This window comes from Saimiri boliviensis, chromosome 5 (genome assembly GCF_048565385.1).
Source record: "Saimiri boliviensis isolate mSaiBol1 chromosome 5, mSaiBol1.pri, whole genome shotgun sequence".
Lineage (NCBI taxonomy): Eukaryota > Metazoa > Chordata > Mammalia > Primates > Cebidae > Saimiri > Saimiri boliviensis.
Window position 1 is genome coordinate 70690332 of NC_133453.1, and position 26950 is coordinate 70717281.

A 26950-nucleotide genomic window follows, 5' to 3' on the forward strand; every position below is an offset into this window, starting at 1 on the left:
CTAACTGAAGTTTAGGGCAATCTTCAATTATCAAAGAAACAACAAATTCTGGTAGTATTTGTATCGCCTGTGATTTTGTTCCTAATAGAGAAAGAAAATATTTTTGTGTTACACTACATTTGTTGGAGTTATCTCAAAGTATGATTAATGCTGATTACTACTTCAAAATTAGTAGTATGATAATAAAATAAACTTAGATATTTTAGATGTATTTCAATACAGTAGGTTTCTTTTGTAACACTATGTATTTCACTTCAAGTGTTAAAAAATTACTCTCATTTCCGAGGTAGCTGTAGTAGTGACAGTCATGCCAATCCAAATTTCCTAGGACATACTCCAAAAAATATATGTATAATTCAACAAGAAGAACAAATAAAATCCATGCCACCACCAGAACTAGAAAACAGACAATCCAAATATTTCAAATTATTCGATTGAGAATTTGAAGCACAGTTGAGCCTTGAACACCATGGGTTGTTTGGATCCCATAATGGGATCCGACTGCCTGGATCCACTTATGTGCTTATTTTCTTCAGCCCCTGCCACCCTTGAAACAACAAGACCTACCTCTCTTCGTTTTTCCTCCTCAGCCTACTCAACATGAAGATGATAACGATGAAGACCATTATGATGATCCACTTCCACTTAAAATATAGTAAGTGTATTTTCTCCTCTTTATGCTTTTAATTATATTTTCTTTTCTCTAGCTTACTTTATTATAAAGGTTCAGTTTATAATGCATATATAAAATATGTGCTAACTGACTATGTTACTGGTAAAGCTTCTGGTCAACAGTAGGCTATGAGTGAAGTTTTGAGGGAGTCAAAAGTTATATGTGAATTTTTAACTGCATGGGTCCTCTAATCCCTGTGTTGTTAAAGGGTCAACCGGAAATCAGTTGTGGCTTCACATTGTTAGAAAGAGGAATAGCAAATATGAAAAGGGAGAAGCTGGAACGAACCCTGTGGAGTGGGATTATAGTTGGAAGAATCAGTAAGAACTCATGGTTTTTATATGAATAAGTAAATATAGAAATAGGTAACTTTCAGGCCGGGCGTGGTGGCACACGCCTATAATCCCAGCACTTTGGGAGGCTGAGGCGGGCGGATCACAAGGTCAAGAGATCGAGACGATCCTGGCCAACATGGTGAAACCCCGTCTCTACTAAAAATACAAAAATTAGCTGAACGTGGTGGTGCGTGCCTGTCGTACCAGCTACTTGGGAGGTTGAGGCAGGAGAATTGCTTGAACCCGGGAGGTGGAGGTTGCAGTGAGCCACTCCAGCCTGGCACCTGGCAACAGAGTGAGACTCCGTCTCAAAAAAAAAAAAAAAAGCCGGGTGCGGTGGCTCAAGCCTGTAATCCCAGCACTTTGGGAGGCTGAGGCGGGTGGATCACGAGGTCAACAGATCAAGACCAACCTGGTCAACATGGTGAAACCCCGTCTCTACTAAAAATACAAAAAAAATTAGCTGGGCATGGTGGCGCGTGCCTGTAATCCCAGCTACTCCGAGATCGCGCCATTGCACTCCAGCCTGGGTAACAAGAGCGAAACTCCGTCTCAAAAAAAAAAAGAAAGAAATAGGTAACTTTTTAGATCTACCTGATGAGCTAGAAACAATGACACTCCAATAGCAGTGAACATACCAAGGACTCAGATACTGATTTCTAAACATTGTGTTCATATGCTTTGGAAAAGCTACTATCAGGGCTGAGCTGAGATGGGAATGTACAAAATGAGCCTGGAGCATCTTATGCTATGAGCAAATAAGTGCTCAGAGAATGCTGGAGTTATATCACTAGTACATAGGTGTCAGCTAGAAAGTGCTCCCACTGGCCAAGAATGAGACAATTTGAGCATCAAAGCCAATGGTATATAATAATCCATTGAATAAGATATGAATTCATGAATCCATTCTGAGGTAAATCAATTAATAAGGGTAAAGGGAAAAGATTTCCTCAAACTTAATATGCCCATCTAATAAGTGTCTGAGGAATGATGGAATTAGAATATAACCCTTTGGCAACTGACAGAGCAACAATGGTTTTTAGGCAGGAATGATCAATAGATGCTAAAACTAGTGGGTGAAATTCAGATAGGAGACAGTAATTATAGAATCTCAAAGAATCTACCTGTCTTATACTTTCAAATTAAAGAGAGAATAATAGTAATTTATAGTGGAAAAATCTGACAGATACCATCTTAACCAAGTGATAAGGATTCACATCACTAGTTATGGAACAAACCAGTGTCACATGCCATCAGATGTGGCACACAGGAAACACAACAGCTCTACTGTGCAGCACTCAAAGCTGATTATGCATGGAGAAATGTCTTCCAGTGCTACTAACTATATGGCTGTACTCTTCAAAAACATCAAAGTCATGAAGGAAAAGAAAGACTGAGGACCATTTGAGATCAAAGGAGACCAGCAAGATTCAACAACTACATGCAACATGTGATCCTGGGTCAATTTTTTAAAAATTTTTTCAAAAAGAACATGATTAGGCCCATAAGTGAAATTTGAATCAGATCTTAAAATTTGATAAATAGTATTGCATTAATATTAGTTTCCCAATTTTGATAATTATACTATGATGATGTAGAACATGGCCTACTTTTTAGGAAATACACGTTGAAGTATTTAAAGAGTAAGGAGTATCATGCCTTCAACTTACTCTCAAACATTCAAGATAATGATAATGTATATAAATAAGTAAATAAGCATATTAAAACCACACATATACCTATGTATATAAAGACAGAATGAGAAGGCAGATGTGGTAAAATGTTAATATTTGAGGAATCTGGGTTGTCCTAGTCTCTAAATTTTTCCATAATTCTGAAATTATTTTAGAATAAAAAGTTAAAAATTTGGCAAAGGAAAATAAACTTTTTTTTTTTTCTGTGAAAGTTTTATTGGGATGCTTTGGGTGTCATGCAGAAGATAAGTAAGAACCCCAGAATTTTGGATACGGTAACTTGGATACCATACTACCTGTTATCTACACATTGGTAGGCTCACCCCCACAACTACCAGAGAAGAACAAAAGCTCAGACCGAAGTAGTTGGATTCCCTCTTTACTCCTCATCCATTTCACTTCCCCCTCAATCTCCACCTTCTCTACGCAAATCCATTTTTCCCTGGTGACAAGCAAACAGACACTTTTTTGCTGTTAAGAATGGACTCACATTAAAATGCACTGTCCTCATGAGATACAGCTCTCGGCTGAGGGTCGTTCAGGCCTACAGTCTGAATCCTAGGAACTGCCAGTGTTGACCTAGAGTTTTGTTAACAATGTCCTTACCCCAAGTATTTTTGTCCAAAAATGCTGGTTCTGCTTCAGTCTGTAAGGTTCACATTCCTCTAGACCACTTGACTGAGTCAACCACAAACACACACGTATCTTTGACCTCTAGTAATATTTTAGCCAAGATGCCACCTCTGAGCAGCAACCTGGGTCAGAGCCGTGAGAACATGACCTATACACAAAGCTGATTGATGGCCAATTAGTTCATTGACCTCTGAGAAATAAATGAGTAACAGCAATTAATAGGGCTACCTCAACCACACTGTGCCAGCTGTGATTGCCTCTGCATGGCCCCTTGGTCCCAACAATTCAGAAACTCCAGGAACTGACCTTAGTTGCTTAAGTTGTTTGCTTATCTGCTGCATCTTTCAATTTATCTCACAACAAATTGTTTAATAGGGTGTAAATCTCTTGGCTGGAGGCAGTAGAGCAGTAGTTAGGATTCCAAACCTCAGAAGCAAGCAGGCAAAGATGCCATGCCAGTGTTACTATCATCAGAGGACCCTTGGACAAATTAACTTTTTGTTAGCCTCAATTTTCCTACCTGTAAAATAGAAGTACACCATCTACATTGGAGAGTACTGAGTGAGGTAAAGTGACCTAATGTCTGCCTTGTTATCTTCAGGGCAGAATGAATCGCTTTCACTTTATGAGGCAGTCCACTCTGTGTATTGCTCATATTTAGGCATGGGTTCCTCCACCTCAATACTTTTGATACGTTGGGCCAGGTAATTATTTGTTGTGGGGTCAGTACTGTGCATTGTAGCATGGGATTTAGTGGCATCCTGACCTCTACTCTCTAGTCAGCAGTAGCACCCTTTCCCCAGTTGTGACAACCAAAAATGTCTCCTGATAATGCCAAATGTCTTCTGAGGGAAAAAATATCCACCAGCTGACAACCACTGTTCTAGCATTTTCTAGATGTTTCTAGATGTTTCTGGGACTCCAGAACATCATAGCACTAGAATTACTTTTTTGGAAACTTAGTCATTGGTTCCTTTGTAGTGTCACGTTGTTGAGTTTCTTTTTTCAATGGCCTTAATGGAAAAGTTGTGTCGTCTGATAAAAATTACTCATATCCTTCTGCTGTAAGCATTAATTTCTCTCTATATAAATATTTTAAAATGTCTTTTTGTCATCAGGAGGATAGCAGGCTGATATGGTTTGGCTCTCCTCACCCAAATCTCATCATCCAATCACCTCCCGTTTGGTCACTCCCTCAAGGTTTACCCCATGCTGTTAACCCCATGCTGTTCTCCTAATAGGTGGTTCTTATGAGATCTGATGGTTTAAAAGTGGTGGTTACCCCTGCGATCTTCCTCTCTTCTGCTACCGTGAAGAAGGTACTTGCTTCTCCTTCACTTTCTGCTATAATTTTAAGTTTCCTGAGGTCTCCCCAGTCATGTGAAACTGTGAGTTGGTTAAACCTCTTTCCTTTATAAATTACCCAGTCTCAGGCAGCTCTTTATAGCAGCGTGAAAACAGACGAATACAGAGACCATTAGCAAAGCCAAACTTACGTATGATACCATTTGTGAGTTTATAAATTACCAAATTAGCCCTCACAGTATTTGTGAGGTCTGAATTCTAGCTGCGCCTTTTGAGCTTGAGCCACTGCAAGCTCCTCTGGGGATACCCTTTGATGGGTGGTCAACAGACTATAGAATTCAAATATCCTTCTAGTAAATCTATGGTCCTCAAGTTCCTGGTTGACCGAGACAGGGAGGAATGATAATAACTACTATGGTTCATTGAGTACTTAACATGTTCTCGGCCCTCTTCTAGGATCTATAAATATTTATCTTATTTACACCTTACCATAAAATTATACTCATTATAGACAGGAGGAAACACATTCAGAAGGTCTGTTTAATTGGCCCCAGCTACAAATGTAGTGGCGATTCCGGGACTGACACCCAGACCACTGAATTCTACCACTGCTGTCTGCATTCTCACTCAACTCTGGGCTATGCATACACTTCTCTACATCACCAGTTCCTTGCATGATACTTGCCGTTATGTTGATGTTTACTAAACGTTGCACAGCAAAGAAGGAAAAGACGAAGGAATGAAGGAAGTCTCTACTCTAGCTCCAGAGTTCTAGTGATAAATGGATTAATCTTTGAGATCTCTGAATTGCTGGGACAAAAGGATAATAGATAGCAATTATACTATAATATTCACATTTCCAATTTCGATAACATTAAAAAGTTTTGGGAAGTGTTTATGTAATATTTATCTCATGTAATTGTCAAGATATTTCTTGTGTAGAGTACAGGTCATAACTGTGGTCACTTGCCAGAGAGTGACCAGAACTACAACTTCATTCTCTAAACTTTTAAACTTTGTGAAAAGAGAAGGAAGAAAGAGATGAATACATTATGAGTTGACAGCGGGCACAAGAACACTTTATCAAAAGTTTTTTTTTACCATACCACAAAGATTCAAAAGAAACCAAGAAAGGAGAACTAATTCTGTCTTTCATACGCCATGCACAATGATTTGTAGTAACTGCCTGTCAGCAGCCAAAGGAAAAGATTACAAGCGCCCTCCTTGATCACTTCTGCTTTTCTGAACTTTCTCTTCCTGGATTTCTTTTCATAGTAAAAAAGTTTAAATAGGGGTTTTTTTTTTCACTTCTCTTATTTACCTTCCTCTGTTCCTTAAAAACAAATGACACATTAAAAAAAAAAAAAGAACAGAAAATATCTCAATATTATTGTGAGGTATACTTTTTATAAGCAATGTAGAGTTCTTCTAGATAGTTCCACCCAGACCACTTGATTTTATTTCCACATAACTTCATGAAGTGCTTCCTTTTAGAAAGCAATACCGAAGCTAGTCAACCACACTGACAGGAGTTTGTAGAATCTTTATTTACTTCCAATGTGTTGCAATTGTGGCCCAAGCTGAATCAACAACTATGATGTTGACCAAAATACATCAAATAGAAAGCATTGAGCAATGATCTGAAGTATTCTCTTTTTGGAGTTCTCTTGCACAGGCTTTCTTAATACTGAAAGCCACTGAACATGTATGCCCCTATACATTTAAATATTGTAAACCTAGTTAACTTACACAACATTCCGTTTCACTTTTTCCTTTTCATTAACGTAAAAAAGAACTGTTTTTTGTGTTGTTTTTTTGTTTTGTTTAAAAAAGAAAAAAAACCCAAGTGACCTTTTAGAGATTTCTGGTGCGCTTTAAGAAAAATGGACACTGGAACCTATTGACACAAACTAAAAAATTATGTTTCTGTGAAAACTGTTCAAACGGGCCACCCAGAAATCTGAAGAAAAAAAAAAATTTAATGGAGCCAAGGGACCCTATGTTAAATGTGCTTGCATTAAGCAACAAATGCTTTTTTGAGAGTCTGACTGCAATAATAATTATAATAATTATCCTGCTGATGATATAGTTGAGTTAGTATTTATCATCATGGGAGGGTAAGTCCCTTACTCAATGGATGAAGAAGCTCCTCCTCTGGTTAGTTACATTTCCCTTGATTCCTGCTTCCCTGAAGGTGGGAGGTAATCCTCGGCTGCCAAACTGTGCTTTGAGTAGTGGGACAGCAAGGCATGGAGTTCATGTGTGCTTCCGCTACAGATTCACTCAGACAGCCTCATCAGGACACAGCTGCCCTCCCTCCCAGCAGAGGGGGACCAACTCCCTCACATAGGGAAGATCTGCTGGATTTGCATTTTGCATTTTTAATTCTAAGGATAGAAGCACCTCTGTTTTTCTTTCGCCTTCCTTCAAAACTTTTAAATTATAATTCACCATCATGTCTGTAACTATTCATTAATTATCCCGAGTCCCTCCTATGTTTATTATTTTGACAATGTTTCGGACAGTATTAACAGGTTAAGAATTATTGTTAAAGCTATGATTACTTTATTTATGGTCATTGTATAAAAATTACTAGCTGAGAAAGATTATATGTTATGTATAATTATCATTCGTAGTCACAGGCTTCAAGGAAAACTTAGAACAGAATGTATGTATAGATTCCAAAAGCGTCTTCGAAATTTCGGTATATGTCGGCCACAGTGATTTTTAAGCAGAAGAAAAGGTCTGACTTTTTAAACACTGTCCATTAAGATAGTGACATTTGTTATAAGAGTTTTAATACCGATTCCCATTTTCTGCCCTTTAAATGTACAAGTTAATGATTTTCTTGTGTGTACTTAAACATTGAGATTTGTTCTAAAATCTGAGCACCTCTTTGAATATTAAAAATAGAATTAAAAGGTGGTGTAACATTTAACTTTCATTTTATGCAGCATGTAGCCAAGGACATTTTTAGAGCAGTTAATATATGCCAAGGGTTACTAAGATCAATAGTACAGAAGCACAATCTGCCCTTGGTCTAATAGTGTAGCGGGACATTTCAGAGCCATTTGTACAACGCTAACTTGATTGTTGATTTGAAAATGTATTTATTGAAGTACACCTGTTAAACATCAAGCCATTGAGAGAGAGCCATATCACTATTTAAAAAACCAAACCACCGGGTCATAAAATGGGGAGTAAATAACTGAAACAGGCTTATTGCTACCACCCCAGGATCCAGGGATCAAATAGGAACTGTTGGGGATTTCCCTGCTTTTTCATAACCTACAAGGCATTTTTCTCCCTCAGTTAGTGTATATGGGTATGTGTTCACGTAAACTGATATCTGATAATATTGATAAAGCAAACAGATTAACAGATCAGACCTGCAGCTGACAGTGAGTCTGTTGCTTCAGTAAGAAACTCATCTAAGATTCCTGCGCTTTTTGGAAACTTAACCCCTCCAGTTTCCAGTTAATCATAAGATTCATAGAGGGTGTCAAGTAGGCACAGAGCAAATAACAAAATGTAAATTGAAATAGGATGCTGGGATGCTAAAGGACATTCAAAGAGAGTCCTGGAGGAGTTTAAGGCAAGATCCCAGGTCACACTGATATCATTTCTATGGTGAGATGGACCCAGCTCCCTTCACTGCATTCTAATATGTTACATTAAAAGAAGTAGCAACAGTTGACCACAGCTTGAAAGACCATTGATTCATTCTGCAAAAGTGAGAAAAATCAAAGAAAGTTTAGATTGACTTGATAAATAAAAGAATAAATGATGAAAACTGTCATCTGGTTACCTTATTAAAGATGAAGCGTGACACAGAAACTGCTGGTGGACTTGCTCAGCTGATGGCAGCCTTCCTGCTGTGCACAGGGAAGGAAGAGTTGTGCCACCCTGGCCAGGCTGATCCTCTTGAGGTCGAGGCGCCTGGGTTTCCGTCAAGCTCTGAGTACTACATGTGTGAGGAGTCCTCAGGTTCTCTCCTTGCTCTGTGAGTCACTCCCATTGTGACACAACGTGATGACTAAATCTCTTCTGAATAGCTCATAAAAGCCAAGAAGTTGTAGCTCACATGTTTCAAAAGGAATCAGAAGTATAAATTTAGCCACTTTTAGAAGAGACTTAAAAATGATTAATAACGTTCATTTTATGATGAGTACAATCTCTTGACCAAATTCAGCAGCAGAGATAACATAACATAGAAAAATTTTGTAGACCGCCTGGTGCATTGTTTTGATACTTTTCAAATTATGATTATTATTCATAATCTCCATTTTTCCCCTTCCTGTTAGCATGTCTCGGCTTATATAACACTCCTTCCCTCCTAAGAGAATAAGTAGGAGAAATCATTCTCTGAGATTTGTGTTACCGTTTTTCTTAAGATTGGTGAACAAGGAGATAAAAACAATCATAATAAAATGAGATTTTAGAATTACTTATGGGTCTTAATTTACGTTTTAAGGTATGATGAGGAGAGCTTACTAAAGTGGTCTCTGGAACTGAGACCACTGAGGATAGGAAAGGATGCCTCCTCCCTCCCAGAGTTTGTCTGTTTCAGAGTTGATTACAGTTGACCTGGCATATCCTGGGACCGCAGTGGAAAGTATTGAGGCTGCAGGTGAGGAGGGGAAGAGATGTGCTAATATCTTCCATGTAGCCTGCTCACCACTCACCTAACTCACCACTGTAGCCACATAGGCAGGTACGCATGCCACTTGGCTGATTTTTCGTTTTCAGTTTCCTTGTATACCAGTTTATTGCCATACTCTTCAGATTTCCCAAGCTCTATATTCCTTCTTTGAAAATTGTAGTTATTATGGTTCAGCTGGAATGATCATACGAATGAACATACCTGTCTAGGTGTAGTCTAGACACTGCCATTACCCATTAAAATAAGTGGGGATCTTTTTTCTTCAGAAAAACAAAAAACCAAAATGAAATTTACTCAGGTGCTCATTTAGAGTGCCCCAAATGTGCTAAATATACTTTTTTCTCTTTAACATTTTGCAAGTATGGCTTAAATATAAAACCTCACAGATAAATAGTACATTGACTTAAATCCACACAAAGAAAGGTGTAAATAATTAATATTGAACCTTTCCTGTGAGCATGTTATTGTCAGTGAGAGGTGAAGAGAGCCTCATGCACCTGGGTGGTCATGGAGTATTAACTGAAAAGGGCAAAGAAAAGGTTATAACAGTAAAGTTTTGCTTTCTTAATAATCTTGCCTAGTGCAGCCCTGTTTCAAAAACTTTCCAAATAGACTTTTAAAAAATTAAATGTTTAGACTGATTTGCATATTGGAAATTAGAATTCTTTTTTTTTTTTTTTTTTGGAGATGGAGTTTCGCTCTTGTTACTCAGGCTGGAGTGCAATGGCACAATCTCGGCTCACCACAACCTCCGTCTCCCAGGTTCAAGCACTTCTCCTTCCTCAGCCTCCCGAGTAGCTGGGACTGCAGGTGCACACCACCATGCCCAGCTAATTTTTGTATTTTTAGCAGAGACGGGGTTTCACCATGTTGACCAGGATGGTCTCGATCTCTTGACCCCTTGATCCACCTGCCTTGGCCTCCCAAAGTGCTGGGATTACAGGCGTGAGCCACCATGCCCAGCCAGAATTCTTGCTATCTACTGGCTTGTCCCTCAATTCCAATGGGCCCAACTCAAGGGTTCAGTTTCAGTATATTGACACCACAATTGGAACACGCATTCCCCTTGTCCAGTGGCCCCAAGTAAGTGATCAGTTAATGAAATCATTTGTTAGCAGTGTCTTATCCAGACTGTAACTATATACACATTCAAATTCACATCTCAACTGCTAAGTTGTCTTTCATTTCACCTCTTAATATGCAACCTTTGAAAGTACTACCTTGTTCATTACTCTTCCTACATTGAGTTCAGATCAAAGATCACATTAAAAAAAAGTACAGAGCCAAATTGCCATTTGAGGTTTTTTTCCTAGTTCCTTTTTAAAACAAAGGATTGCACTGTGGATTTTAATTTAATGTTTGTAGGTGGACTGTAAGTATACAGTGGTAAGGCTAGATGCCATCATAGACAACACACTAAAGATAGAGTTATCCTTTTTCTTCTAAACCTGCATGCCTCCCATCTTGCTACCCAAGAGTGCCTTCTCCCCGCTTTTCCAAATGCCAACAAGTAGGAGGAAAGTCAGATCCAAGGCTGTCTCAGGTGACATACGTCAGACTTCCTGCAACTGCCCTGTTCTGGGGATGGTCTAAGTCAGAAAATTCGAAGATGAGCTTTGACTGGAGAAAAGCACTTACTCTGGTGTGCAGGCTGTGGTGGGTCCAACTCCTGGAGTGTATCTGGTGTCACTCTTGTAGGGCTGATGGGCAGGGTGAGGCTGGTGATGGAGCAAACGTTGTGGCCTCTTCCTTCTGGCATAATCGTGTAATCCTCTCTCCCAAGTCACTCTCAGTGGAATGTGTTTCTCTGAATGACTATGAACTGGTATAAAGACTTCATGCTTTAAAAGTGTACTTTGTATTTTCTTCCTCCTCCCTTTGTCAACAGGCAGTTCTCTTATTTCTATTATAGAGGGAACCGTCCATTTGTCCCCTTTTTATACAAACAATGCCTTTGACATTTAAGTAGCTTCTTTGTAGCTAGGCTTGGTCAAAACTAGGAGCTTTGTTATTGATTTGGCTTTTCATGGCTCTACCAGCTGTAAGATGAAGCTGGGCTAATCTTTTGTTTCTCTATACTAGACAATCTTTAGATATACAAACAGTTAGGGACCAGGTCATGGGAACATTTGGTGGGTTCTTTAAATAAAGATTTTTCTTATTTGCAGAACACATATCCTTTTAGCTTACCCAACAAGAGGTCCTCAGTTGAAAAGTGAGGTGAGAAGTATTATATTGGGGATTATTGTTCTGGTAGATGGAGCGAGAGAGAAGATGGACGAGAATGAAAGTAACAAATGAACAGAAACACTGTGGATTTCCAGCAACAGGGAGACTTGCAAGAAGGAAAGATGAAGGCTTATGAAGAAAATATGTTTATCACAGCAGGAGGGAAGTGGGTGTTCCTTTTGGTATGACCATCACATGTGGAGCATTAAAAGTTTTCCTACCTTAAGAATGATCTTCCTGCTAAGTTTCCTAGTTTGCTTTCAATCCCAGGCAAGTTCTTTTCCCCAGAATCTTATATGATAAAATATCAAATGAAATTAAGAGCAGATGCTAGATGCAGCCAATTGTGTAATACGCAAGAACTATCCAGTAAGAAAGAACTCATGGGGATTCATGGAGTGGGGAGGAGTGAGTTAGAGACAACTGTCTTCAGACCCTGGTTTGGGGTGTTCTGGACTTTGATTCTTTGTGAGGTCTATGTGGCTAAAGAGATTCAGAGATGAACAGAAAGGGACCTTTCTATTAGGGATCATTCACTGTTAGCTCATTTATTGCTGAGAAAGGAATCTCATAGAGCTTTCCCCTCTCCTTGAAGAACCCCTGATCCTTGCTGGCTCCTTGTGACTAAGATTGAGTGGAGAAAGGTGATCTCTTCCTTTGCTGGTGGATATGTAAATTGCCACAGCCTTTTTTGAAAGCTGTCCAGAGAAAAACATCTGTTAAAATAAAAAGCTGCTATTTGAGACAAAAATCCTACTCCTAGAATTCTGTCCTGTATAAATGTATATAATAGTGTAGGAACAGGATGGGACAAAAAGAACTGGGAGCAAAGCAAGTACTCACTAGTAGTGAGATAACAGTAAATTGTGGTACACATGCGCAGTGGAACATTATTTTGCAGCCACTAAATACAACACACTCAAGCTCTGCTATTTGACTTGGAAGGCTTTCCATGACCTCATTTTTGTAAAGCAAACTCTGTGCATGTGTGAAGATATCTATGTGAACATGGAGAAAAATATGAAGGGAAAGTGGTGTGTACTCTGTTTTTCATAACGGTTATTTGTGGATATAAGGTATGGGCAAAACAAAGGCAGGGATGAGGTAAAAGAAAAAAGAAAAAATATTTTTAAAAAACTACACTGAAAATGATAGGATCTGACACAAAAAGGAAGGAAAAAGTCCAGCCTTCCACCCAACCAAAAAAAGCCCCAAAGCAAAAAAAAAAAAAAAAAAAAAAAAACCTGAATCTAATGGGGACTTTACATCCAATGACCAATTCACAGGAAAAACAGAGAATAAAGGAAAATTGCAACTATAATCATCAAAGCAGCCAGGGATTCTGAAATACAAACAAGTTTATTTATTCAATAGATATAAACCACACACAAAAAATGGAGAGGGAATACGAAATGTTCTCACCTGTAAGTGGCAGCTAAACCATGGGCACATGTGGACACAAAGGTGAATGTAATAGATACTGGAAACTCCAATGGGGAGAATGGAGGGGGATGAAGGTTGCAAAATACCTTTTGAGTACAATGTTCAGTATTTGGGTGATGAGTACATTAGAGGCCCAATTCCCCCATTGTGCATGTAATGCCCATGTAACAAACAAGCATAAGTAACCCCTGAATCTAAAACAAAACAACCAGAGAAAATGAAGGAACAAGTTTTAAAACAAGAAATCTATTTATGGCAATGTTTATGACATAATTATAAATTTAAATAATGGATACTTGATAATTAAGGAATTATTAATTTTTCAGACATGCTGATAACATGGTTATTTATAAAAGAGTCTTTATCTTTTAGGTCACTTACTTACCTAATTAACCTAAATATTAATGAAATATATAATTATCTGTTATTTCAAAATAATAAAGCACTGTAAGGAACAGATAAGGGTGTGGATGGGCAGGATGACCCACGGGTTGTTGGCAGGGCTGATGATATGTACATTGGCATTCATGATACTATTCTGTCTACTTTCGTGTATGTTTTAAGTATTCAATTATAAAAAGTTTAAAATATGACATGACCACACCTTGTTATTTACACAGAATATTTTAATATATGTATTTTTTAAAAAAATTAAGTTAAAAAGAAAGACTGATTTTGACTTTTTTTTTCCCTCGAGACAGAGTCTAGCTCTGTCACCCAGGCTGGAGTGCAGTGGCATGATCTCAGCTCACTGCAACCTTTGCCTCCCAGGTTCAAGTGATTCTCCTGCCTCAGCCTCCTGAGTAGCTGGGATTATAGGTGCACATCACTATGCCCAGCTAATTTTTGTATTTTTAGTAGAGACGGGGTTTCACTGGGTTGGCCAGGCTGGTCTCGAATTTCTGACCTCATGATCCACCCACCTCAACCTCCCAAAGTGCTAGGATTACAAGCATGAGCCACCGCGCCCGGCCTGATTTTGATATTTTTAAAAATTCTCCTGAATTAAACATTCTGTTGAATTAAAGTTAAAAACTGCATTGTAGAGGAGGAGGGGGACATACTGAGATTAACTTCAGGTCCGTTACCTGTGCCTGGGATGGATATCTTTTTAAGAATGGGTTGCCCACTCAGTGGAGGGTATAGTTTTGCTGTCAGCATTTTATACTTCTGAATACTCATTCAAATGTTCACTGTTGTTTTGCCATATTGTGTTAAAAAAGTAGATACCTCATTGCTATTTTTTAAAATGCATCAAATGCTTTCCCTGTGGTTACAGGGTTGAACCTGTATTTGCAAGACAGTACTACCTCACAAATGTCAATACAAGTATTTTGAATATTACTCAACAAAACCAATCAGGTCCCAGGTATGTCTTGTGCAAAATACTTTGCCAGGTGTTTTTGGAAATACAAATAATTTAGGACAGTAACTTGGCCCTCAGCAAGCTTGCAATATCTAGAATAGTTGATGGTTTTACACCTATATATTTTTATCATCTAGATGCATTGGATTCACTTAGTTTGCAAGATTTATTGACACTATTATGTTTACTGAAATTTGTGAAAGACCACTTCCCGCTTTGCGCTTTTCTGAATATAATGTTAGTGCCCTGCTTGACTGCAAGAACATAAACTTGACTTACAGTAGTTGTTTATTTTAAAATGTGAATTGTTAGTATGAAGGCAAACTGCCTATAAACCAATCTGAGTGCAAAACTGATAGGATTTGGAACTCATTACCCCAAAATATGGAATTTTAGCATTGAGGAAACAGCAGAAGCAGTGTGTCATGTTCGCCCTTGCCCCTTCTTTCCTGGAGCAGGTCATAAAATGTAGCTGAACTTCCCTTGAAGTAAGTCAAAAGACCGTCATTCCAGAGGTGCCCTCCCTGTACCCAGAGGAAAGAAATGTGCCCATCTCTGAAGACACAGAGACAGAGAGAAGAATCTGAACAAACAGGCCTTGCTAAGTCTCCCCCAGTTTATTACCATTAGATCATAACCCTTCTAGCTAATTATACTTCTGCACAACTTCCTAGCATAAAAATACACAGGTTTACCTGGATCTCCAGATCTTTATTTCCAAAGGCTCCTGTGTCACGTAAAACATTTATAAAATAAATTTGTATACTTTTCTCTTGCTAATTTGTCTCTTGTCATGGGGCCTTAACCATAAACCTAGCGATGAATGAGGAAATAAATTTTTCTTTCCTTACACATCAAATTCTGAGAATGGTAATGTTAATGAAACTTCCAAAAATAAAGGACATGTCATTATAGCTACCTCAAGAGGGTAGCTATAATGATATGTCCTTTATATTTGGGAGTTTGGCTGTAGAAAACGGCCTGCAGTGAAGTAGATCTGGCCGAATACAGGTTAATTTCCCAGCTATCTCGGTGGCCTCTGTGTGATACCAAGCATTTGTTAAGTAAATGTCCCACATGAACTTTGTGCTTGTATCTTCACAATGTACCAGGAGAACTTCCTCCTGGAACTTTCTCCTGAGTTTTCTCAGTGCGGCACGGGGGAGGGGAGGACCTGTTTTTACAACTCTCCAGCAAGGGAGGAGAGCCTTTCCTTGCTGAATCAGAGTTGTAGCACTGTGGTTTCGGCTCTGTCCATCTGTATGGAGGCTTGTTAAACCTTTGAACAAAATACCCAGAGTCAATAATCCCAGAAAATGTGTACTGTTCTTTTTAGTTAGTTTTGTTATTAAGTGAAAGTAATTCGGTCCCATCTAACAAAAATGGGAAATAAAAGAAGAAAACGTACTCCTTATTGATCAAATCAGAGTAATACTAACAGTCTCTAGTTTTGTTTGCCAAGTACTACTCTGCAAGGATTATCTTAATTAGCACAACAACCTGATGCAGTTGTTTTGGCTCCAATTTATAGCAGAGAAAACTGGGACTCAGAAGGGTAAAATAATTGATCAAATTTACTTATTCAGACCTAGATCTGTCTTACTTCAGAATCCATATTGTTATTATCAATCACTATTACAATTTAGAATACATCCATTTAGTCTTTTATTCCCTATGATATTTGTTTCTGTTTCTCTCTCTCTCTATACACACACATATGTATATATATACACACACACATATATATTTATGCATGTATAATTTTTCATTCATAAGGGAACTCTGCCCTTCCTTTTTTATATACTTTTAAGTTCAGGGATACATGTGCAGGTTTGTTATATGTTGAGAAATGCTAAGTGTATGATTGCTGAGAAATGCTGAGTATATGATAGAATATATACTATCAGGAAGAATGATGGCAAGGAAAACCTAGCTGCCTCCCCTACCTTCAAGTGTAAAACTACTTGGGGCATTCTAAAGTGGAAGGACAGTATATAAATATCATATGCCGGTTAAAAAAATTCTTTAAGCACAGGATATGTGACCTTGCCCCCATGGGACCCTTGTGGAGAACACTTTTTAGTTTGTCTGTGATCAGTGGTAAGCTGCCTACCTGGTTTATTTTTGTGTTATGAGAAAATAATGAACATCTGTTTGTTAATAGTCATCACCTGTTTAGAGAGAATAACTACATGGGTCAGAGTCAGTTTGGGGCCCTCAGCCCAGAATGCTGTCAGCCCCCTGAGGCTCTCTGCTTGGAAGGCTGTTGGCCCCTAGATAGTCCCACTTTGCTGTTCTATCTGTGTGTCTGCTTCTTAATTTCATTAGCGCCCTCTAGGTGGGGGTCTCTATGGCTGAGCTGGACTCAGTAGTTATATAGATAAACTTGTATCATGAGGGTTTGTTTATAGATTATTTTATCATTCTGGCATTAAGCCTTCTACCCATTAGTAATTTTTCCTGATCCTCTCCCTCCTCTTACCCTCTACTCTCTGATAGGCCCCAGTGTGTGTTGTTCCCTCTATGTTTTCATGTGTTCTCATCATTTAGCTCCCACTAATAAGTAAGAACATGTGGCATTTGGTTTTCTGTTTCTGTATTAGTTTGCTTAGGATAATGGCCTCTAGCTCTATCCATGTTCCTGCAGAGGGCATGATCTCATTCTTTTTATGGCTGCATGGTACTCCGTGGTGGATATATATCGTATTTTCTTTATCCGTTCTATCAGTGATGGGCATCTAGGTTGATTCCACGTCTTTACTGTTATAAATAGTGCTGCAGTGAACATACCTGTGCATGAGTCTTTATAATAGAATGACTTATATTCCTTTGGGAATAAAACCAGTAATGGGGTTGTTGGGTTGAATGATATTTCAGTCTTTAGGTCATTGAGGAATTGCCACACTGTCTTCCACAATGACTGAACTATTTTACACTCCCACCAACAGTGTATAAGCATTCCCTTTTCTTCACAACCTTACCACCATCTGTTAGTAATATTTTTTGACTTTTTAATAATAGACATTCTGACTGATGTGAGATGGTATCTCATTGTGATTTTGATTTGCATTTCTTTAATGATCAATGATGTTGAACTTTTTTCAGTATGTTTGCTGGTCACATATATGTCTTCTTTTTAGAAGCGTCTGCTCCTGTCCTTTGCTCACTGTTTAATGGGAGCATTTTTTTCTTATAAATTTGTTTAAGTTCCTTATAGATGCTGAATATTAGACCTTTTTCAGATGTATAGTTTGCAAAAAATTTCTCCCATTCTGTAGGTTATCTGTTTACTCTGTTGATCATTTATTTTGTGGTGCAGAAGTTCTTTAATTATATCCCTTTTGTCAATTTTTGCTTTTTTATTTTTGCAATTGCTTTTAGTATCTTTGTCATGAAATCTTTGTCCATGCTTATGTCCTGAATGGTACTACCTAGGTTGTCTTCCAGGGTTTTTATTGTTTTGGGTTTTACATTTAAGTCTTTAATTCACCCTGAGTTAATTTTTTTTATATAGGGTGAGAAAGAGGTTTCAGTCTTCTGTATATGGCTAGCCAGTAATCCTAACACTATTTATTGAATAGAGAATCCTTTCCCCATTTCTTGTTTTTGTCAGGGTTGTTGAAGATCAGATAGTTGTAGGGGTGCGGTCTTATTTATGGGTTCTTTTTTCTGTTCCATTGGTCTATGTGTCTGTTCTTGTACCAGTACCATGCTGTTTTGGTTACTGTAGCCCTGTGGTATAGTTTGAGGTCAAGTAGTGTGATGCCTCTAGCTTTGTTCCTTTTGCTTAGGATTCCCTGGGCTACTTGGGCTCTTTTTTGGTTCTTGTAAATATGTTTAAGTTCCATATAGATACTGGATATTAGACCTTTGTCAGATGGATAGATTGCAAAAAATTTTCTCCCATTCTGTAGGTTGCCTGTTTGCTCTGTTGATAGTTTCTTCTGCTGTGCAGAAGCTCTTTAGTTTAATTAGATCCTAATTGTCAATTTTTTCTTTTTTTTTTTTGAGACGGAGTTTCGCTCTTGTTACCCAGGCTGCAGTGCAATGGCACGATCTCGGCTCACCGCAACCTCCACCTCCTGGGCTTAGGCAATTCTCCTGCCTCAGCCTCCTAAGTAGCTGGGATTACAGGCACGCGCCACCACACACAGCTAGTTTTTTGTGTTTTTAGTAGAGACGGGGTTTCACCATGTTGACCAGGATGGTCTCGATCTCTCGACCTCGTGATCCACCCTCCTCGGCCTCCCAAAGTGCTGGGATTACAGGCTTGAGCCACCACGCCTGGCCCAATTTTTTCTTTTGTTGCAACTGCTTTTGACAATTTTCATCATGAAATCTTTGCTTATGTCCATGTCCTGAATAGTATTGCCTTGACTTTCTTCTAGGGTTTTTATAGTTTTGGGTTTTACACTGAAGTCTTTAACTAATCTTGAGTTAATTTTTGTGTAAAGTATAAGGAAGGGGTCCAGTTTCAATTTTCTGCATATAGCTAGCCAGCTTTTCTAGCACTGTTTATTAAATAGGGAATCCTTTCCTCATTGCTTGTTTTTGTCTGGGTTGCTGAAGATAAGACAGTTGTAGATGTGCAATCTTACTTCTGAGATCTTTATACTGTTCCATTGGTTTATGTGTTTGTTTTTGTGCCAGTTCCATACTGTTTTGTTTACTGTATCCTCGTAGTACACTTTGAAGCCCTGTAATATGATGCCTCCAGCTTTGTTCTCTTTGCTTAGGATTGTCTTGGCTATACGAGCTCTTTTTTTGTTCCATATGAACTTTAAAGTATTTTTTTCTAGTTCTGTAAAAAATGTCAATAGTAATTTAATGGGAATAACATTGCATCTATAAATTACTTTGGACAGTGTGGCCATTTTTATTATATAGTTCTTCCTATCCATGAGGATAGAATATTTTTCTATTTGTTTCTGTCCTCTTTATTTCCTTGAGCAGTGATTTGTAGTTTTCCTTGAAGAGATTCTTTACTTCCCTAGCTGTATTCCTAGGTATTTCATTCTCTCTGTGACAATTGTGAATGGGAGTTTATTCAAAATTTGACTCTCTGCTTGCCTGTTGTTGGTGTATAGGAATGCTTGTGATTTTTGCATATTGACTTTGTATCCTGAGACTTTGCTGAAGTTGCTTATCTGCTTAAGGAGGTTTTGGGGGCTAACATAATGGGGTTTTCTAAATATAGGATTGTGTCATCTGCAAACAGAGAGAGTTGGACTTTTTCTCTTCTTTTTTGAATATGCTTTATTTCTTTCTCTTGCCTGATTGCCCTGGCCAGAAATTCTAGTACTATGTTGAATAGACATAGTAAGAGAGGGCATCTTTGTCTTATGCCAGTTTTCAAGGGGAATGCTTTCAGCTTTTATTCATTCAGTATGATATTGGCTGTGGGTTTGCCATAAAATGCTCTTATTATTTTGAGATATGTTCCATCAATACCTAGTTTATTGAATGTTTTTAACAAGAAGGGATGTTGAATTTTATCAAAGACCTTTTCTGTGTCTGTTGAAATGACCATGTGATTTTTGTCTTTAGTTCTGTTTATGTGATGAATTATGTTTATTGATTTGCATATGTTGAACCAACATTGCATCCTGGGGATGAAGCCTACATGATCATGGTGGATAAGCTTTTTGATGTGCTGCTAGATTTGGTTTGCCAGTATTTTATTGAGGATTTCTACATCAATGTTGGTTAGAAATATTGGCCTGAAGTTCTCTTTAAAAAAATATATATATATATATGTCTGCCAGGCTTTGGTGTCAGGATGATGCTGGCCTCATAAAATGAGTTAGAGAGAAGTCCCTCCTTTTCAATTGTTTGGAATAGTTTTAGAAGAAATGGTACCAGCTTCTCTTTGTACCTCTGGTAGACTTCAGCTATAAATCTGGTCCTGGGCTTTTTTTGGTTGGTAGTCTATTTATTACTGCCTCAATTTCAGAACTTTTTATTAGTCTATTCAGGGATTCTGTTTGTTCCTGGTTTAGTCTTGGGAGGGTGAATATGTCTAGGAATTCATCAGTTTCTTCTAGATTTTCTAGTTTATTTGCATAGAAGTGTTCATAGTATTATCTGATGGTTGTTTTTATTTCTGTGGGGTCAGTGGTGATATCCCCTTTATCATTTTTTATTATGTCTATTTGATTCTTATCTATTTTATTTTTTACTAATCTAGCTAGTGGTCTATCGATCTTATTAATTTCTTCAAAAACCAGCCCCTAGATTCATTGATTTTTTTAAGGGGTGTGTGTGTGTGTGTGTGTGTGTGTGTGTGTGTGTGTGTGTGTCTGTGTATCTCTTTCAGTTCCATTCTCATCTCAGTTGTTTCTTTTCTGCTAGCATTTAGGTTTTTTAGCTCTTGATTCTCTAGTTCTTTTAGTTGTGATGTTAGGGTGTCAATTTGAGATCTTTCTATATTTTTGATGTGGACATTTAGTGGTATAAAATTTCCTCTTAACGCTTCTTTAGCTGCATCCCAGAGATTCTAGTACATCATATCTTTGTTCTCATTGGTTTCAAAGAACTTCTTGATTTTTGCCTTAATTTCATTATTTACCTGGGATTAATGCAGAGGCAGGTTGTTCAATTTCCATGTCGTTGTGTGGTTTTGAGTGAGTTCCTTAATCTTGAGTTCTAATTTGATTGTGCTTTGGTCTCAGAAACCATTTGTTATGATTTCCGTTCTTTTACCTTTGCTGAAGAGTGTTTTATTTCAAATTATGTGATAGATCTTAGAGTAGGTCCATGTAGCAAAGAGACTATATATATGCTGTTGTTTTGGGGTGAAGAGTTCTGTAGATATCTATTAGGTCCGTTTGATCCAGAGCTGAGTTCAGGTCATGAATATCTTTGTTAATTTTCCATCTTGATGATCTGTCTAATAGTGTCAATGGGGTGTTAAAGTCTCCCACTATTATTGTGTGGGAGTCTAAGTTTCTTGAAAGGTCTCTAAGAACTTGCTCTATGAATCTGGGTGCTTCTATGTTGGGTGCATGTATATTTAGGATAATTCTTCTTGTTGAATTGAACTCTTTACCATTGTATAATGCTTTTCTTTGTCTTTTTAAATCTTTGTTGGATTAAAGTCTCTTTTGTCAGAAACTAGGATTGCAACCCCCTTCTTTTTTCTCCTTTCCATTTGCTTGGTAAATTTTCTTCCATCCCTTTATTTTGAGCCTGTGTGTGTCATTGCATGTGGGATTGGTCTCTTGAAAACAGCATACCAATGGGTCTTGTTTTTTTTTTTTTTTTTTTTTTTTTAAATCTAGATTTCCACTCAGTGTCTTTGAATAGGGGCATTTAGCTCATTTAGTAAGGGTTTAAGGCTAGTATTGTTATGTGTGGATTTGATCCTGTTATCATGATGCTGGCTGGTTATTTTGCAGATTTGTTTATGTGGTTGCTTTATAGTGCCACTGGTCTGAGTTCTTACTGTGTTTTTTATAGTGCTGGTAATGCTCTTTCCTTTCCACATTTAGTGCTTCCTTCCAGAATTCTTATAAGACAGGTTTAGAATTAACGAATTTCCTCAGCATTTAATTATTAATAAGATACTGAAAAGTATCTTATTTCTCCTTCGCTTACAAAGTTTAGTTTGGCTGGATATAAAATTCTGGTTTGGAATATCTTTTCTTTAAGAATGTTGAATATTGACCCCAAATCTCTTCTGGTATGTAGGGTTTCTAAAAGAGGTCCACTGAAAAGTCTGCTGTTAGTTTGATAGGCTTCCCTTTGTAGGTGGCCTGGCCTTTTTCTCTAGCTGCCCTTAACATATTTTCTTTTTACAAAAATATTGTATGTATTGTAGGCTGCTTTCTTAAAAAAACATATTACAGGCTGGGGATGGTGGCTTATGCCTGAAGTCTCAGCACTTTGGGAGGCCAAGTGGGTGGATCACCTGAGATCAGGAGTTTGAGACCAGCCTGACCAACATGGTGGAATGCTGTCTCTGCTAAAAATACAAAAATTAGCTCAGCGTGGAGGCGTGCACCTGTAATCTCAGCTACTTAGGAGGCTGAGGTGGGAGAATCACTTGAACCTGGGAGGTGGAGGTTGCAGTAAGCTGAGGTCATGCCACTGTATTCCAGCTTGGACTAGACAGACTCCGTCTCAAAATAAAATAGTAATAAATAAATAAAAGTGGAAAAAAATAACAATTTAAAAATTTCTGTAAACTTATCCCACTTTCTTTTTTCAATACATATACTTTTATCCAGTGATTTTTTTATAAAGATGGTTGTATTATAGTTAATGATATGAGCTTGCTTAGCTAACTTCCTATAATTAGGCATTTAGATTGTTTCTAATTTGTCATCATTATGAATAATACGTTGAAGAATATCCTTGAGTGAACATTCTGTTTATGTGTAATTGTTTCCTGAAGATGAATTCCTAAAATTTATACAATTTAAGCATGTTTATATGGTTGCAGTTTGTAGCAGATTATTTTAGCAATGCACAAGCCTCTTTATATCCCAGCCCTTATCTGTAGTTCATTTCCACATTGACTCTATATTTGGCCATATTACTTGTTTTGGACAATAGAACATCAGCATATAAGAGGTAAGCACAGGCCGGGCACGGTGGCTCACGCCTGTAATCCCAGCACTTTGGGAGGCCGAGGTGGATGGATCATGAGGTCAAGAGATCGAGACCATCCTGGTCAACATGGTGAAACCCCATCTCTACTAAAAATACAAAAAAATTAGCTGGACATGGTGGTGCGTGCCTGTAATCCCAGCTACTCAGGAGGCTGAGAAAGGAAAATTGCCTGAACCCAGGAGGCAGAGGTTGCGGTGAGCCGAGATCGCACCATTGCACTCCAGCCTGGGTAACAAGAGCGAAACTCCGTCTTAAAAAAAAAAAAAGATGTAAGTGCAGGCTTTAAGAAGCACAATAGGGCTTGCCCTCTTGAAATCCTACCACCATATAATAAAGTCTGGGCTGGCTTCCTGGAGACCTGTGGCTTCAAACACCAGCACCAAGTCACTTCAGACCATCCAGCCCAGTTGAGCTGCCCAATGATTGCAGACACGTATATGGTACTTGGTAAGACTTCCATTTGAGGTTACTTCAATTATTATTATTATTATTTTTGAGATGGAGTCTCTCTTCCTCTGTCACCCAGGCTGGAGTACAGTGTGTGATCTTGGCTCACTGCAACCTCCACCTCCCAGGTTCAAGCAATTCTCATGCTTCAGTCTCTTGAGTAGCTGAGATTACAGGCACATTCCATCATACCCAGCTAAATTTTTGTATTTTTAGTAGTTTTGCCATGTTGCCCAGGCTGATCTCGAACTCCTGAGCTCAGGCAATCTGCCCTTCTTGGCTTAAAGTGCTAGGATTACAGGCATGTGCCACCATGCCTGGCCTGGGTCACTTAATTCTTAGCCTGCAGAATTGTCAGTGTTGGGGCCCACAGCATGGTGCCCAAAATATGACACCTTGGCATACTGAGTATGGTAAGCTGGAGGAAACTGAGAAAACTGCACAATTAGGTAGGTCACTCTCTGTCCTCTGATCTTTCTCTCTTGTAGCAGGTCATAAAAGAATTCTCTGATGTATATTCCCTGAAAGTAGGTTATAAGACCCTCATTCCAGAGGGGTCCTGTTCTATACCAAAGGCCAAGAAGAATCTGAACAGGCCTTGTCAAGTTCCCTAGCTTATTACCATTAGATCATACCCTTTTGTCCTCCAGTCACACTTCTGCACAACTGCCCATAAAAATACAGTTTTCCCTGGGTCTTTAGGTTTTCTCTCTTTGGGTCTCACATATAACAAGGGGCAAGTTAACAATAGAAAGGCATAAACATTCGTGACGGGTGAGAGAAAGATGTTACTTTTTCTCCTCTATGTCAGCAGATAAAATTGTTGTTGTTTTAAGCAGTGAAGCTATAGCATAGTGTGTTATACAGCAAAAGTTAATTAATACAAGCTTATATAGCAGATTCTTAGGTTTATACCCAATTATTTTCAACTTGCAATTCCAAGTTGAAAAATGACACTAAGAGTGCTTCGTAACTGATTATATCTGTCAGTGGGTGTTTTATTAGTCTTTTGTAATTTACAGGTCATTTAATATGGATTCTAGAGATACAAAATATCATTTCCCAATTTCCTTGATAGTGAAAACCCTCATTTCTTCTGCAGCAAGCAACTATTTGCTTAAATAATAAAAAAGCAAATGTTTAGTGATGCCCTAGGCAAAGACAGTGTTCTATATTTACAAAAAATTGAAAAATTATTTAATCATGACTATCACATTTTTAACAGAACAGCACCAGTAATGTTTTAAACAACTGTCAAACATGGTGAATGATCACTTCAAAAGTGAACAATTTTTGGTCTTAAATATTTTCAGAACTTTTTTCTCTATTTTTGTGATTTGAAATTTTTACCAGAAACTAACCAAGTGTGTTTCTATTTATATTTTGAAATTTATCTATTCAGAAGGTTAATTTATGAGATGATTATTGCTTCAATTTTATTGGCTTTGTTTCTTCTTCAGGAAGCTTCATACTTCTAATAGGTCTCCATTTTCTGTAATTTAAATTGATTGTCTCTACTTCATCATTTCGTATTTTCTATGTTCTTCTACAGTTTGGAAGAATTCTCACATTTACACATCATGGCACAGATTCTGTTTCTTATGTTTGCTTGTTGTTTACTGTTTATAAAAAATATTTCAATTCTGTTATAGTAATGCATTTTTAGTTTACTGGCCTCCTTTCTGATTTTCTTCTATTATATTTTCACACAATTATTTTCTCTCCTCCTGTCTTTTACTCTTATTTCATTCATTTATTTATTTATTTTTTGAGATGGAGTTTTCGCTCTTGTTACCCAGGCTGGAGTGCAATGATGCAATCTCGGTTCACCACAACCTCCGCCTGCCTGGTTCAGGCAATTCTCCTGCCTCAGCCTCCTGAGTAGCTGAAATTACAGGCGCATGCTACCATGCCCAGCTAATTTTTTGTATTTTTAGTAGAGACGGGGTTTCATCATGTTGACCAGGATGGTCTCAATCTCTTGACCTCGTGATCCACCTGCCTCAGCCCCCCAAAGTGCTGGAATTACAGGCTTTAGCCACCGCGCCCAGCCTATTTCATTTATTTTATATGCCCCTGCTTCCTCTTCAGTTTGCCAAACAGTTTTCTAAATTTCTTTTGATGTCAATTTTAGTCGCTTTCAGGCCTGTGTACTTGTTATTAGTGTGTTAGGGCGGCCATGACAAAAGACTACAGACAACACAAGTTTATTTTCTCACCATTCTGGAGGCTGAAGTCCAAAATCAGTGTGGTAGCTGGTGTAGTTTCTTCTGAGGCCTCACCTTGCCTTGTAGATGACTGTCTTTTCACTGTGTCCTCACATGGTCTTTCCTCTGTGCATGCCCATCCCTACTGTCATTTGTGGGCCAGGATGCCTCACAAAGATGCCTCTTCTTGAAGGATGCCAGTTAATTTGGATTAGGTCCTACTCTAACAGCCTCATTTTAACTTAATTATTGCCTTTAAAGGTGTTATCTCCAAATGCAATCACATCTTGAAGACTAAAGCTTCAAGATAGGAATTGAGGTTGGAGAGGACAACTAAACCCATAATAGTACTTCCGGTGTAAGGATGATGTTCTCTTTTTGTCATTAATCATTATGTGTATGCATCGTTGTTTTATTACTGCTTAGTCATTTTTGCACAAGAAGTGATGAGTCTAGAAATGACGTTTAGAATTAGATAAACATATAAGTTTACCTTGGAAGTGCTTTTTGTTCATTTGGATAGTTGTTTTTGTTCTTGTTTTTGTTTTGTGGGCAAAATACACGTAACATAAAATTTACCATTTAAAGTTTTAAGGTGTGTGATTTAAAGATATTTAGTATGTTCACAATATTGTGAAACCATTACTACTATTCAGTTCCGGAAATTTTTCATCATCCCAAACAAAAACCCTCCATCCGTTAAGCAGTCACTCTCTACTCTCTTCTCCCCTCCATCTCTGGCAAACAGTAGTCTCTTCTTTCCCTATGGATATGCCATTCTTGATATTTTTTTAAAAAAATGGAGCTATGAAATATGTGGCCTTTCGTGTCTAGCTTTTTTCACTTAACGTAATGATTTCAAGGTTTATTTATGTTGTAGCATATATCAGTACTTAATTACGTTTATAGCTCATAATGTTCCATTGTATACCACATTTTGGTTAACTATTCATCTGCTGATAAACATTTGAGTAGGTTTTGGCTATTATGAATACAGTTGCCATAGATATCCATGTACACATTTTTGTTTGAATGTCTGTTTTCAGTTCTTTTGCTTATATATATTAGGAGTGAGATTGCTAGGTCATATGGTAATTCTACGTTTAACTTATTGAGGAATTGTCAGACTGTTTTTCATACCAGACAGCTGTACCATTTTAAATTCCCACCAGCAATGCATGAAGGTTTCAGTTTCTCCATATCTTTGTCAACACTTGTTATTAACTGTATGTTTTTACTTTAGCCATCCTAGAGGGTGTAAAGTGATATTTCATTGTGGTTTTGATTTGCAATTCTCTAATGCTAAACACCCTGTTTATATATTCTGGACACCAGAGCCTTA

General features: G+C 38.0%; 1 protein-coding gene across 1 annotated transcript in view; it reads right to left on the reverse strand.

Annotated features, from left to right (window-relative positions):
* Nucleotides 1-11107, reverse strand: part of DHRS9 (dehydrogenase/reductase 9) — a 29303-nt gene extending 18196 nt beyond the window's left edge. The window contains 1 exon segment of the mRNA XM_074399527.1: nucleotides 10942-11107. Coding sequence (XP_074255628.1) covers nucleotides 10942-11062 — 121 coding nt within the window. The 5' untranslated portion in view covers nucleotides 11063-11107.
* Between the last annotated feature and the right edge of the window lie 15843 nt (nucleotides 11108-26950).